Here is a 14,717-nt window from a genome sequence, read left to right as displayed (position 1 = left end):
GTGTGTTCCACTCTGGCCTGCTAGCACACAATTTTTAGGCTTAAGTTCTGCAAACTTAGAAAATCCCACTTTTATAGTTGGGAATTGAAAACTATACACGCTTCTTTCAAATTATTAAGCATTAACCTTTTTGGAACATGTTCTGTACCACCTGTGCTGTTGTCTTTCACTGATATAAAGTCCTTCATCCCTGACATCACTCCGCTCATTTCATCACTTGTAAAAAATCCTTTAACAATATGAATGGTATGATTTGGCAGACTTTTTCCTGGTTTCAGACCAGGACCAGACAAGGTGCCCTTTTTTTTTCAACTTCTTGCCTTGTCAAACTAAGTAGTCAGAGGCCAAAAATTCCTGTATTACTTTTCTCACACTCCAGCTGTCAGGCAAAAGAGTCAGCAGTTAAAGCTTCTTCTTCCTACTAGTGAAGCTGTTGTTCACCTTCTTTACATGTGTTAAGAACTCATCTTGTGAATCATCATTCTCATCATCACTAGATGCATTCATTAGCAGTTTTCTCTTGACAGCCACATTGATTCTGTTGGCCTTCTTAGTAGAGTAAATTTTGGATTACATCCTCTTTTTGTCTACAGACAACTCTCCCATCTCTAAAGGAGAGCTGTTAAGAGAACTCAGAGCTTCACATTCATCTGAAGATGGCATATCAATAGCTTCTTCAGTTTCAGTATCAGACTGACTTTCTTCATGTATGTTGCTAGTTCCAGTGGAAATTTCTCTATGTTTTTCATTTTTCAACTTTGTCAGCTGCTTCCAACAAATGTCAACTCAGGTGTTCCTGGAATCAAGTCACACATCCATGAAGTAACATGTCTCAAACCTTTTCTTGCATGGAAGTGATTAGGCTTATCAAAAGGATTAAAACAATCTATTTTTACTGTCTTGTCAGTGGTATCCATCCTGCAAGGGATAAACAGTGAGAAATTAGTTAGGAAAAGTGCAGTGGCCAAGAAATGGGTTGTGTTCTAAACATACAATATCACAGAAAACATCAAATGCACATCATACAAGCAACTCTGATGCTACACTGGCTATAAATGAGTGGTCTTGTCTAATTAACCAATCAGCTTCCACCTTGTGAAAGGGGAATTCCCTCTATTTGTAGGCCAATCAGCTTTAGTTTTCTTTTAAAGAGAGGTTTCCAAACATGGTAAACTATAAAGTAATTGATGTGTTTTATTAATTTAATAGTGTCTTGCACACTGCTTTGCAAAATTTTACTAATTTAGTACATTATTTACAAAACGTGAATTTCTGAAGCCCTGTATCTCCTGATCCCATTGAGATCCCATGATAGAATTTTGCTATAAGTTTTAACACATTACAACTATATTTGATAATTTTTTGCAATTTTTAAAATTTCCACTTTTTGAGAAATTTAAATTTTAAAATTTTCAATTTTTTTAAAAAAATTGTAATGCCTATCTTGTGGCATATCATATTAAAGCCCTATTCAACAGCTTTAAAATGAGATTATGCCCAGGTTTATATCGTCACTGGCTACCAGTCTATAGGCATCTAAAGGTGCTAAAATATGAAATTTTTCAAAAAAATTGAAATCTTTAAAAATTAATAACTTCAAAAATAATTGTGCTGTGTAACTGAAATTTGGTATTTTTACATAAGTTTATGATATATTGCTACATAACAAAAATCATGAAAATCTGAGTCATCAGTTCTGAAAATCTCCCAAAATTGTGTTGATTTGACATGGAATGACCCCCCTTTGGAATGTCAAACTTGCCCAGTGGCGGTTGAGCGTGCCTGCCGACCTTGCTGCGCTGGCACAGGATGCGCGCATGGGTCAAAGTGCGGCAGTTATGCTTCAGTTGGGCCTGACAAAGCGCTCCGTAACCAGCCACGTCATGGCTTGCATTCCAGGTTGGGCCAAGCCGTGAAAGGCAGTAAAGACCCTGTGACGAAGGGTGGTAGGGACCAGGCAGCGGGATGTGCCCGTAGAAGTGTTGCAAAAGACAGGAATCATCGACACGCGTAGTATATGGGGCTGGACAGAGAGTGATGACTCATTGTTTGATATTATTCACTGTATATATCATTGTCTTAAAGCCTGAAGTTGGGTGAGCTCCTCCAGATTCAGCAGTGCAGTTAGCAGGTAGATGCGGGAAAGACAGTCCACCACAATGTTCTCCATGCTGCAGATATAGCATGCGTCGGAAGGGTGATGACAGATGTAGTCCAAATGGCAGAAACGCCTTGGTGGAAGGTCCTTAGCTGGATTATGAATAGCATCCACAAGTGGCTTGTGATCTGTGTAGATTGTGAAAAGTCACACATCGAGGTCACTATGGAAATGTTTAATTGCCTCATACATGGCAAGGAGCTCACAGTCCAAAGCCAACCATTTATACTGCCTCTTAATCAGTTTCTTGGAAAAGAAGCAGAGGGGTTAGGGTGGAGTCAGTGTTGTGCTGTTGTAAAACAGAACCCACAGCTGAGTCACTGATGTCAGTAGTGATCGAGACACAGTCCTCAGAATCAGGGTGGGTGAGTGTGACGGCCTTGATAAGGGCAGTTTTAAGGTTATGAAATGCATCGAGCATGGGTTTGGTCCACTCAAACTTCCATTCCCCAATGGTGTTTCTGCCAGAGAGAGTGTCAGGGAGGGCCATTTGGAGGGGGACAGCCTGAGGAATATGGCAGCGATAAAAGTTAGCCATACCCAGAAAACGATGGAGCTGAGCATAATCCTCAGGGAGAGGGAGATCAAGTATGGTTTCGACATGAGAACTCGGTGTTGGTTACAAATGAAAATGCAAGCCTGATCTGCCATGTGTAAACAAACCTCTAGTGAGTGTGCGACGTGAGACAGTAGATGAAGTTGCAGATCTGAAGCCTATTTCACCATCCACAACATCCAAAGAGTGGCATCAGGTAATGCTTGATCATCGATTAAAGCACGTAGGCACCACCAAAGTTGCGAAGGGTTGCGGTAATCAAGATGCTCCTCATGAATAGTTTAATGGAAAGCCTCCACCAGATAGTGGGAAAGGCACTCAATAAGCAGTGATTTGGCCATCAAATATTTGTGCGAGGTGAGTGGTGAGAGGAGCAAATCGCTGATGAGATCCATATGTATTGTGGATGTGGTTCATCAGGCAGACAAAACGAACGCCAGCATCAGAAATGCCATGGATGTCCAAGAGGTGGTCCACTAAGGCGAACCAAGTTTTTGGATTGTATTTATGCAAAGCAGGTAGCTTTGGAAACCAGCTGGATAACACATGTCAAGGCAGCACTGGCAGCTGCAGATCTGTGCGAGCAGAGCAGGACACCTCCGACACTGAAAGTGCAGTAGCCGTGAATGGTGCGTCACCTGAGGTCTGCATGGGGCAGTGGCTGCATGTAGCATATGGTGTGGAGGGGGTTGGTGTAGAAGTCGACACCATGTGTCCAAACTGCAGTCCTGGCGAAGAACACAGCGCGGTTGTAATGGCAGGTGCCATTCCAACAGCGAGCAGAAGGCAGCAGTCGCGGCGCAGCCATGGGGATGAGGGGGGGGGGGGGGGGAGGGGTGGAACGGCTGGTGCCATTATGAAAATGGGTGTAAGACAGTCGTGGTACAACCATGGTGCAATGGCCGCAGAAACCAGCGCAGTCAAGGTGACTGGCGTTACCGAGACAACATGTGGGGGGGGGGGGCGTGCTGTGACACTAGGCATAAAAGAATTTGCTACCCCGTGCATAGGAATGTTCAATTCACAGTTCTGGAACTTCATCGGCACGTCAAAGCAACCTGAAGGTAATGGCGTAGATGAAGGATGAACCACAATATCTTTAACAGGAAGATCATCCATGTTGTCATTAGGTGGCTTGTACTGTTTGTGTTGTGGCTCTTGTTGTACTCCCATGCTGGGCGGTGGCCATGTTGTGGCGGTTAAGGTTAGGTGGCCACCAGTGTGGCCGGGCGTAAATAATTGTTCACTTTTAACCAAATTCGAAGTAGGTACATTTGTCCATTCGTGGTTGCAAGCACAGTTCATAGGGCCTGTCACACTTGCACCGAAAGACACTGGTAGATCCATTGTGACGGAAAGAATGTGGGATGGCACACAAAGTTCATAACTTATGAAAACGAGCACAAAATAACTCGCTATGAGATGATGATGGTGTTGGGGTCACCATTGTGGTTATCACATATGGTTGGTTGGTAATAAAAAACACTAAGTATCGAATATGCAGGTATTAATCACTGAAAAAAAAACATGGCAAAAGAACAAGTTATGCACCAAGAAAAAACTAGAACAAAGCAGTCCACAGAAATAAGAGTCAAAGATAGAGTGCTCTGCACCAGGGACACCGCAGCTTCATGAGAATGGTTCCCTGCAAGTCCTCATACAGAAAAGTAGTCTTCACATAAAAATTATTAATGTTGGGATCAAGATTTACATTTACACTGATGACAGCTCTGAGAGTAATAATCTCACAACTAGTGAAAAGGTTTCATCATAATCTATACCAAGCTTCTCAGTAAATCCCTTAGCAACAAGTCTAGCATGATAGAGTGCTGTGCCATTTGTACTTCTTTTCAACTTAAATACCCACTTGTTACCTACAATACTTTTGCTCTTTGGTATGTCCACAGGCTACCAAACACCATTATTCAGAAAACACTTTATTTCCTCTTTCATGGTACTTATCCAGTCTTCTCTGTCTTCTTTGAAGTGGCATCCTCCATGTTAACAGGATCTTCTCCCAAACGAAAATGTCACTTACCAAATAGGTGACATAACCTGCATAGTCCTTGGATTTTGGTATATGGGCTGACCTTTTGATTGACTTTTTATCTTCTGGAGCTTCAGGGTCCACTGGTGGCATCTCATTATCCTCCATGTGTACCAGTGACAGAGCATCCTGCATGTAGTCTGCATATTAATTGGAATCTACACTGTCACTCCCAGTATGGCTGACTTCCACCACTACTCCTGCCTCACCTCATTCAGCATGCTGTTCACTCAGACTAAACATACAGTAGTCTTCATTTGCATCTGGTGCCCTGGTACTGCCACTCCTGCATTCCACTCATCCTCCAGAAAACAAAATTCCCATCTTTCTCAATTTTGTTAGAATTCTGTGTATCACTTAGTCTGTAACATTTCATCATTTCCTTGTAGTCTACAAAAACAAATTCCTTAGCCTTGGCATCCCACTTTGGTCTATCCTGATCTAGTATATGAAAAAGAGCTTGGTAACCCAACACTTTTAAATGGTTCAAAGAAGATACTTTACCCTTCCACATCTGCGGAGTCTTATCATTAAGCACTCCGTGAGGAATGTAGTTCTTCATGTAAACAGCAGCATTGCATGCCTCTGCTCAATATTGTTTAGGCAGGCCAGAATCAAACAACATACACTATGCCATCTCACAAATTGATCTGTTAGTCCTTTCCACTGCAACAATAATCAAATGCTCAATCACATTCTCTCAGAGAAATTAATCAAACTTATAGTATACATATTCACTGCCACTGTCTGCTTTAACACCATTGATTGTTTTAAACTCACAGAAAAAATCAAATGTTTGATCTCTACTACTGAGAAAATAATGGAATATCTTTCTGGAATAATTATTCTCTAGTACAGCATTTTACAACTGCCACATCATGACACATGGTATGTCACAAATACATGTCAGATGTGCCATGAGATTTTAAATTTCTTCTATTTTTCCACAAATAAAATATCTACAACATAAAAACTTTTTTGCCAAATTTTTTTTCTGGGAGAAGCCCAAATTTCCCATCATTAGCTATTATTACACACATTTAAATATGTATCATATCATAATAATTATATGTTCTTTGCATTCCACTCTAAAATGAATGATACCTCTATCAATGAATAATCTTCACCACAAAAGTCCCATTCAAGAGTCTTAGATAATAAATTTGTAAATTTTGTAGCTCATAGTGGTTTCTTAAAAAAAAGAATGTATTTCATGTACTTTATGTGTTTGCCTTTTTGCATCTACAAAAAAGATCACGTAATCATACTTAGTGACATCCTCTCCTTGGGGCCACATAAATCCATATACACCAAGCCAATCACCTCAAGGCACATTGTTCTCCAGACTTATGAAATGCAAGTTTAAACATCTTACCAAGCACATATTATTTAAACATGTACAGAGATTAAGAATCACAACACTTCAGCATTATGCCTCTATCTCATAAACATAACTTAAGTCCAATGCCAGCACTAACATGATCAAATCACTAATTTTTCTAACAACTAGAGCAAACTCAGCTGACACAAGTTCAGCATTTCTTTGTTTATAAATGCTATTTGACTCTGTTCCAGAACAAAGTAGCTTGAACATCTTACATCCATCTATATCAAAAGGAAAGCTGCTACTCACCCTATAGTGGAGACCTGAATCGCAGATAGGCACAACCAAAAGTCTGTCACAATATAAGCTTTTCACCAACAAGGCCTTTGTCAAAACATAGATGACACACACACACATATGACTGAGTCATGTGAGTGTGTGTGTGTGTGTGTGTGGTTTTTTTTGTGTGTGTGTGTGTGTGTGTGTGTGTGTGTGTGTGTGTGTGTGTGTTTGTGTGTGTGTGTGTAGTCTATTTTTGACAACATTTCTGTCTGAAGATACAGCTGATGAACTGACAATAACATTGCCTTTCCCTTCACTTACTAAGGCAACATTACTAGCACAATTCACAATTTTCTGTTTGCAATTTTCTGACAAAATCTTGAAGCCACAATTTTCTAAAACCCATGTATGGTGATGCATGAGAATTCATGATCTATTCATTGTGGTCGAAATCTGACATATCAAGTGCACAAAATAATGACTTGTCTGCTCCCTTGGCATATTTCTTTGACGGTTCTTGCCTCTTGAAACAGTCATATTTACAATGATAACATTTCCAGAAACTGAAACTTTTTTTTCTTTTATTGTTTGTCTTTGCAAAATCCTACTGTGATTTCTTACAATGTTCTATGAATATAGCACTATCACCACCACCTTTGCCCAACTTCCATTTAGCGACTTTTCTTTGATGTTTTCTGATGTTAAATTTTCATCCATCATCCTGGGCTCTAAATGCATCCAGTAAGGCAGGCATACTTTTGGTAAGCCTATCAGCTTAATGACTGCAGTTAGTCCACCATTAACTAGTTCGCCCATGCTCTGAAGTTTGTTGGCTAAATCTAGAATATGAGTTACATAATTCGAACATTTCCTTCAAATCTGGATAATTTGGTGTCCAACTCATCATCCCAGAAATTCATCCACCTATTTTGATTCTTACCAGGGGAAAAAGATAAGTATCCATGCATCTGTATCCTTCTTTGCGTTAATAACAACACCATCCATAGTGTTTTTTAAGCTTCTGTAGTGTGTCCCCAGTTTTAGTTTACAGTAATTAGGAAGTGACCCAAATCAGCATTTTGCTCTTTGAATCAAATGAAAAAAGGTAGTCTCCTATGACTATAATGTCAGTGAGTCACAGTTGGAATTGGCCACCTCTTACAGATACCTGTAGGAATATACAAATACTTTGTAGGGCTATGAAATGGAATGATCACATAGGTTCTGTTGTGGGTAAAACAGGTGGTAGACTTCAATTTATTGGTAGAATACTGGGGAAGAGCAGTCAGTATAGAAAGGATACTGTTTATAAATAATTTGTGTGACTCAGTCTGGGATATTGCTCAAGTGTGTGGGATCCATATCAAATAGGACTAACAGGGGATATTGAATGTATACAGAGATGGTCAGCATGAATGGTTATAGGTTTGTTCGACCCCTGGGATCATGTAACAGTGATCCTGTAGAAACTGAACTGCCAGACTCTTGAAGATAGACTAAACTATCCTGAGAAGGTCTATTAACAAAGTTTCAAGAATGGGCTTAAATGATGACTCTACGAATATACTACAACACCTTACATATCACTCACGTACGGATTGTGAAGACAAGATTAGAATAACTACATCACACACACAGGCATTCAAACAATCATTCTTCCAATGATCCATACATAGATGGAATGGGAAAAAACCCTAATAATTACTACAATGGGACATACCTTCTGTCGTGCACTTCTCAGCAGTTTGCAGAGTAAGAGTGCAACTGTAGATGTAGATGTAGAACTATCTAACATACATGACATTCTTCTTATGTGTTGTATGTATCAGAAATTAAGTGTCAATATCAGAAATAGGTCTGCACAAGATAAAAATGGGAAGAGGCAAGAAAATTAATGGCAAATGCACAGAAATAAGGCCAACTGTGAGAGAGTGTACAGAAAAACTTTGTTGGAAAGATGAGACCCAAGAGTAAATGGCTCAGTGGGGTAGCTAGAACAATAGGAGAAGACTGTTATATGTGAGATAACCACTGAGTCCCCAAGCAAAACTTCAAAAATCGAAGAGAAGCATCATGAGTGTCCACTGAAATTCATCAAATAGGGGGCAAGATTTTAAAATTGCCATTTTTTATATACCAGATTAGGTGAGTTTGAAGATGTGTGATGACCCAAAAACTAAATCTGATAAAAGTACACAAAACTTATTGTATCTCAAACAATTGATAGTTATCCATTAAACACATTTTTAAGGCAGATACACATTGGTACACTATTTCATTACTATAAGCAAAGTAAATCATTTTATATTATTAATATGATTGTGAATAGCACCTTTTTGGCCCAATTCTCTGAAATTACATCCTCCTCACATGATTAAATCCTACGTATGGTTAGGAAATTAAGGCACTAAATATATATAAAAGCTGTATTGCTGCACACCTAAATAATGTTATGTTGAGACTGAAAATTAAAATTGAAAGTGAAATAAAGCCAGAAGAAATGAGAAAATTCTGTTAAATATCAACAAATATAACTAGAGGAAAAAAGACAAGAAATAAAAACACTGATTTTACTCATCATAATGGATACATTTTTGAACAAATTTAAGAACATTTTACTTACAAACACTTCTCATTCAGTTGATGAATGTCTAAAGATCAGTTTGCATTAAATCCACTTTAATCTTAATCATTCTTATTGTTAGTACTGCATTATAACTCTTATTACTTCAAATGTTACAGTATTACAGAATTGTAGTGTATAAGGCTGAAACAGTTACACAGTTCCTATTGAACTGCTGTACACAATTTTGTTATTATGGCTTACTATTGTACCTTATAATGTTTCTCTGCTGCATTTTTGTATTTGTATGTACATGACTTGTTCTATATGTTTTGTACATTGTACAATGCGCGATTCTTGAGACTAAAATAAATAAATAACCAAGGCCACCTTAACATTGACAGAAAAGAACTGATGCTGTCTCTTCGAAAACACAAAGACTTCTACGTGTACCTATAGGGCACTGTGGCTTGTCATAAAGAGAAAGGTTATACATTATATCATAATGTGCTAATGAACACAGAAATCATAGGAGGTATTTTTCAACCTAAGTAAGAACATTCCTCATCACTGTCAGTATTCTGATTTTAATTATGATTGCATTCCTCATAAGGGGAAAGCATAGATATTAGTTAGCACATTTTTTGCATTTACCTCTTTAGCAACAAAGCTTATAAAAACAAGACTTTTCACTTCTAAATATTATCTACTGCATTTTTCATCAACAAAAAGCTTTTATATATTGTTCATTTAGTTATATTGAACTACGCAGACCATAATTTGATAATTGTCTTTTGTATTTTGATTTTCATTTATTTGTTGATTTATAATAGGCATTGTGTTTCAATGGCTCTGTGCCAAAAGCCTCAGTTTTAATACGCAGTTGGTCCTATGATTTTTCTGTCACTTATCACTTCTTTGATTAATCTGAAATATGCAGATCTGCTATATTGTCTGGGTAAGTCAGCTCAAATGCCAGAGGAAGGAAAATGAAACAGTCTCTAATAGGACCAAGCCTAGTAACAGACAACTGTGTTCAAACCAACCTTTGAATTGAATACAAATTTACTTTAAATAACAGGTCCTAGATACATTAGAGTCTAGATATAATTTTTAAAAATAATAATTGGTCTTCAAATATTAGGGGAAACTTTTGAAGTGATTCATTTTTACAAGGATAAGGCTGACAGTATTCAGCACCCACTAATATACTCATCTATGCATTTAATACCAATTTTCTTGTTACTCCCATCTCATGGAAATAAAATTTAGTAGCTTTAAATTGTTAATTGTGTTTTGATTATAAAGATGAAATATTGTAAACCAAAGAAAAAATTTCTCAGTGTTCTAATTTCATTTCAGGCTAGAAGAGGGTCACGAAAAGCATATCACAGCTAAGGATGTCGCAATGGCATTTCTGGCCTATATGGCTGTTTTAAGCATTTTACAGGTATTTACAGTTCTCTCAACATAATTATATTGAACTGATAGAAAAGAAAAAAGTATACATCTTCAGTTAATTATCAAACAGTATGTTAATAAAATTTAGAGATTAGAGGTATGATGGAAGAAGGAAAGGGGGTGATACACATTCATATTATGTCTTAAATGATGTTTGACATTGCTTGCAGTTTTTTATGTCGATGTAATGTTCAAAAGCCTCCATTAAGAATACAGAATGTATTCTGCACTGGTAACCCATAATACCTCATCTCAAAACATAACCCACAACTATATATATATACTAAGATGGTATCTGTTCTTTCGGACATATATATAGTTAAGGCTCACTGGCCACTTGACCATCTTCTTCTTCTGTGCGGATGCACAAACAGTGCCCGAACTCTCACGGGAATCGGCAAGTAATGAGTATAATGGGCGGGGGCACTATGAATGTAGTGCAGAACAATACGATGAGAATGTGATTGTCACAGGAGGCATGCCAGAGATAAGTCCCTGCAGTCGCACTATCCTCTGCGTCCTCGGTGGCTCAGATGGATCGAGCGTCTGTAAGCAGGAGATCCCGGGTTCGAGTCCCGGTCGGGGCACACATTTTCATCTGTCCCCGTTGACGTATGTCAATGCCTGTAAGCAGTTAAGGGTTGTCATTTCATTGTAATAACCCATAACACCATAGACATGCTGATGATGTCTACTTCACAGTGAAATTTGTTCTGATTGTACCATCAGTGACTCAGAACCCTATAGATGGGAATTTGCTTTGCAACCATGTACCAACTTTCATTAATCTCTCTTGCTGATTTATATCTTCCTTTCCCTTTGACATATTCCTTATTTTAATTTCATTACTACCACCACATTAATATATATAACTTTTTTTCCTTTCCATCGCTTGTCTATATTTTATGGTTACTGTTGTTCTCCCCCTCTATTATTCCACCTTGTTTTCTTTCTGTATCTGACCAGTTCTGTTTTGTTTAGAATTTCTTTACTAATATGGGTATACTTTATCTCTCACATGTCAGTTGATATCTGTTGATTTGGTTTTTCCTTTTCACCTTTTTTTTTTTTTTTTTTATCCATAATTCTGGATTGCTTTCCTAGTTGAATCTGGTACATTTCCATTTCCTCCAATTATATTCTCTCTCTTTAGGCAGACAAAGAAACTCCATAACTATGGAAGTTAGTGCATTTGTCAACTTTTGTATGTTTTTGTCTGTCTGCTGCTAGCTCTGTCAGATTGTAATTTCATTTTTTACTATTCTTTTCTTTCTAATGTAAAAAATTTTGCTAATCACCTAACTTACTCATGGTAATTATATGTGCACAATACAATGTCATTTTCAAAACCATTTATCAGGTTTCCAGATAATTTTTTGATTCTTTTGAATGAGTATGCCATAAAAAGAGGAGGAATAACTGAATTGGATTACCACATGAATGCATCCAGAGCAAAGAAAAGACAATGACACAATAAACTAAAATATAATATACATCCCAATTTTACTAGGTATACAAATGCTGCAGGTTTTTAAAGAGTGCTGTGGCCAGTAACAGTTATTACAAATGAAGATGCCTTCCCAAAACACAACAAGAAATCTGAGGCCATATGGACTGCTATCAAATCTGAGCTTCTTATTGCAACTGGCAGCCTTATCCCCAAAATTAAGTTGGGCAATGAAGTTAACATAATAGCTATTCAAATATCAGAGCAGTTGAATGTTTTTTAATGTGTAGAAAACAGTAGCTGATGTGGATGGTCACTTAAAAAATTTGAAATTACATTTTATACTGAACTGTATTCAAGTTTGGTAGACAAAATTCTTTCATTCACATATTGTGTCCCCATCAGTCCCACCATGAAGGAGGGCCTCATGGGATGTGAAATGAGTCATGTTATACATTAACAGGCAGAAGCAACCACTATTTCTGTAAAATACACTAACTTCACATTATGGCTAGCACTAACCTACTCAAACTGACAACTATGGTAATTACTTCTACATTACTTTACATATGTATGCTCAGCTTGTGTTATTATAAATGCTTTGTCAGACCACCACACAGTAGAACTAGGTATGAACATTAAAAATGTTCCTACACACAGTTGCTACAGATACATTATGATGAATACAGACCCAAACATAACTCATTCGAATAACATGAAAGGAATGTGGATTGGAACAGTATTCTAATGACACATTATAGTTATGGCAAATTCTCAAGTGAACTATACTACATTCTCAACCAAGCCTGCCCACTAATAAAAAAGAGAATTCAGTCATAAGCTGTAACCCAAAACTCAATATTCAGTTCAGTCACTGAGGCTGCAGAAAAACTAAGATGGTATGATAATGTTATGTTAACTGACTTGAGCAACAAAAATTAAAAGAAGAGTTCAAAAAGTACAAGAAATACTACACGGACCTCATAATTTCTGAAAAACAGAAACATTTCGAAAGTCTCATTCAAAACTCATATAATATTTCCAAAACATCATGGTAACTAGTAAATAGAGAAATTCTGGGAAACATACAACTGAAAATCATTTGCTGATAAATGACACAATAGAAACTGATCAGAATAAGGTAGCAGATCTATTTAACAATAACTTTGCCTCTGTTGGCTCCAGCATAAACAATCAGCTTAAAAATCACAAATACAAATTCAGAAGAACACCAGTGTCAGGATAGTATATTTTTGACAGCAACAAATGGAGAAGAAATAATTAAAATTGTTAGTGGCTTGAAGAATTCTCATTCAGCAGGATATGGTGGTCTAAGTCTGGACACTCTTAAGGAATGTATTCATAAAACTGCATCATCTTTATCAGCAATTATCAACTTTCATATGGAAGATGATCTATTTCCACATAAGTTGAAAATTGCTCCAATTGTGCCTATTTTTAAAAAAGGAAAAAGAAATCTAGTAGAAAACTTTCAACTCATATCTGTTCTTCCAATAATATCTTAAATCTTTGAGAAAGTAATATATATATGAATCTGGAACTTTCTGGTATGCAAAAAAATGATTTCTAAGGGGCAGTATGGGTTTTTGAAGTGGTCATCCACCATTACAGCAGTGTCCAACGTAATCAAAGATGTCACTCAAGCAATAGATAATAAAGAACATGTATGTGGCATCTTTCTAGACTTACAAAAAGCTTTTGACTGTGTTGATATGATCATATTGCTGAACAAACTGTGGAACTATGGCATTCAAGGCACAGCCCATAATCTGATTAGACCCTACTTGACAAATAGGAAGCAATTTGTGTCTATTAGCACAACAGAGGTAGTATACAAATCAAACACCACTAACATTAATTTTGGTTTTCCACAGGGGTCAATATTCAGAACACTTCTTTTTATTATTTATGTTAATTTATTTATTTATTTAGCATCATTGTATCACATCATTATAAAAATGATATAGGATGCAGTCTATAACAAACCCCACTACAGTTATCTTATATGCAAATGATACCAGGTTAATATGCCACAATTCAAGCTATTCGCAGCTCGAAGTGGAATTCAATACTGCAGCATGCATAATTCTGCAGTATTTTAATGAAAACAATCTAAAATTAAAAGCAAATAAATCTGTCTATATTGAATTTGATCTTGGGAGGCAAAAAACTCATGGAAACCAAATTTTAATTGGTGATGAATACATTAAAAAAGAATACTCGACCAAATTTCTTGGTCTGACACTTGATGCAGAATTAAACTGTTCTGATCATGTAAATGATATTTGCAAAAAGCCATCTACTACCATATATGCCCTAAGAAAACTGACACCTCTTTGTGACATTACCACCCTGAGATAAATATATATTGCACTATTTGAATCCCATCTAAGCTACAGGATAGAGGTATGGAGATCAAGCAGTACAGGTAATATGAAAAGTGTAGTTATTCCACTAAAGAAGGCACTTAGAATTGTGGGAAAGAAATGTGCCAGACAGTCCTGCAGAAATTTGTTTAAAGAATTTAAAACACCAACAGTTCATAGCCTGTATGTAATTAAAGACATCAAAGACACCAACCACTTTCTCAAATGCCTGGAATCCTTACCCAATCTGTTACCACTAGAAACCATCCTTGTAACTATTGATGCCACTTCCTTATACACAAATATCCCACACGTCCAGGGCCTCACTGCGATGGAGCACTTCCTTTCACGCTAATCACCTGCTACCCTACCTAAAACCTCTTTCCTCATTACCTTAGCTAGCTTCATCCTAACCCACAACTTCTTCACTTTTGAAAGCAAGACATACTAACAATTAAAGGGAACAGCCATGGGTACCAGGATGGCCCCCTC

General features: G+C 37.3%; 1 protein-coding gene across 1 annotated transcript in view; it reads left to right on the top strand.

The window, feature by feature from the left end:
- The window catches only part of LOC126161379 (uncharacterized), a 151,846-nt gene that overhangs the window by 78,812 nt on the left and 58,317 nt on the right, over nt 1–14,717 (top strand). Inside the window, exon 5 of the mRNA XM_049917156.1 lies at nt 10,293–10,380. Coding sequence (XP_049773113.1) covers nt 10,293–10,380 — 88 coding nt within the window. The remainder of the gene's footprint in view (nt 1–10,292; nt 10,381–14,717) is intronic.

Source organism: Schistocerca cancellata, chromosome 2 (assembly GCF_023864275.1).
Source record: "Schistocerca cancellata isolate TAMUIC-IGC-003103 chromosome 2, iqSchCanc2.1, whole genome shotgun sequence".
In the NCBI taxonomy this organism is placed as follows: domain Eukaryota; kingdom Metazoa; phylum Arthropoda; class Insecta; order Orthoptera; family Acrididae; genus Schistocerca; species Schistocerca cancellata.
Note: the sequence above shows the minus strand (reverse complement) of the source record. Positions and strands in the feature narration are given on the sequence as shown.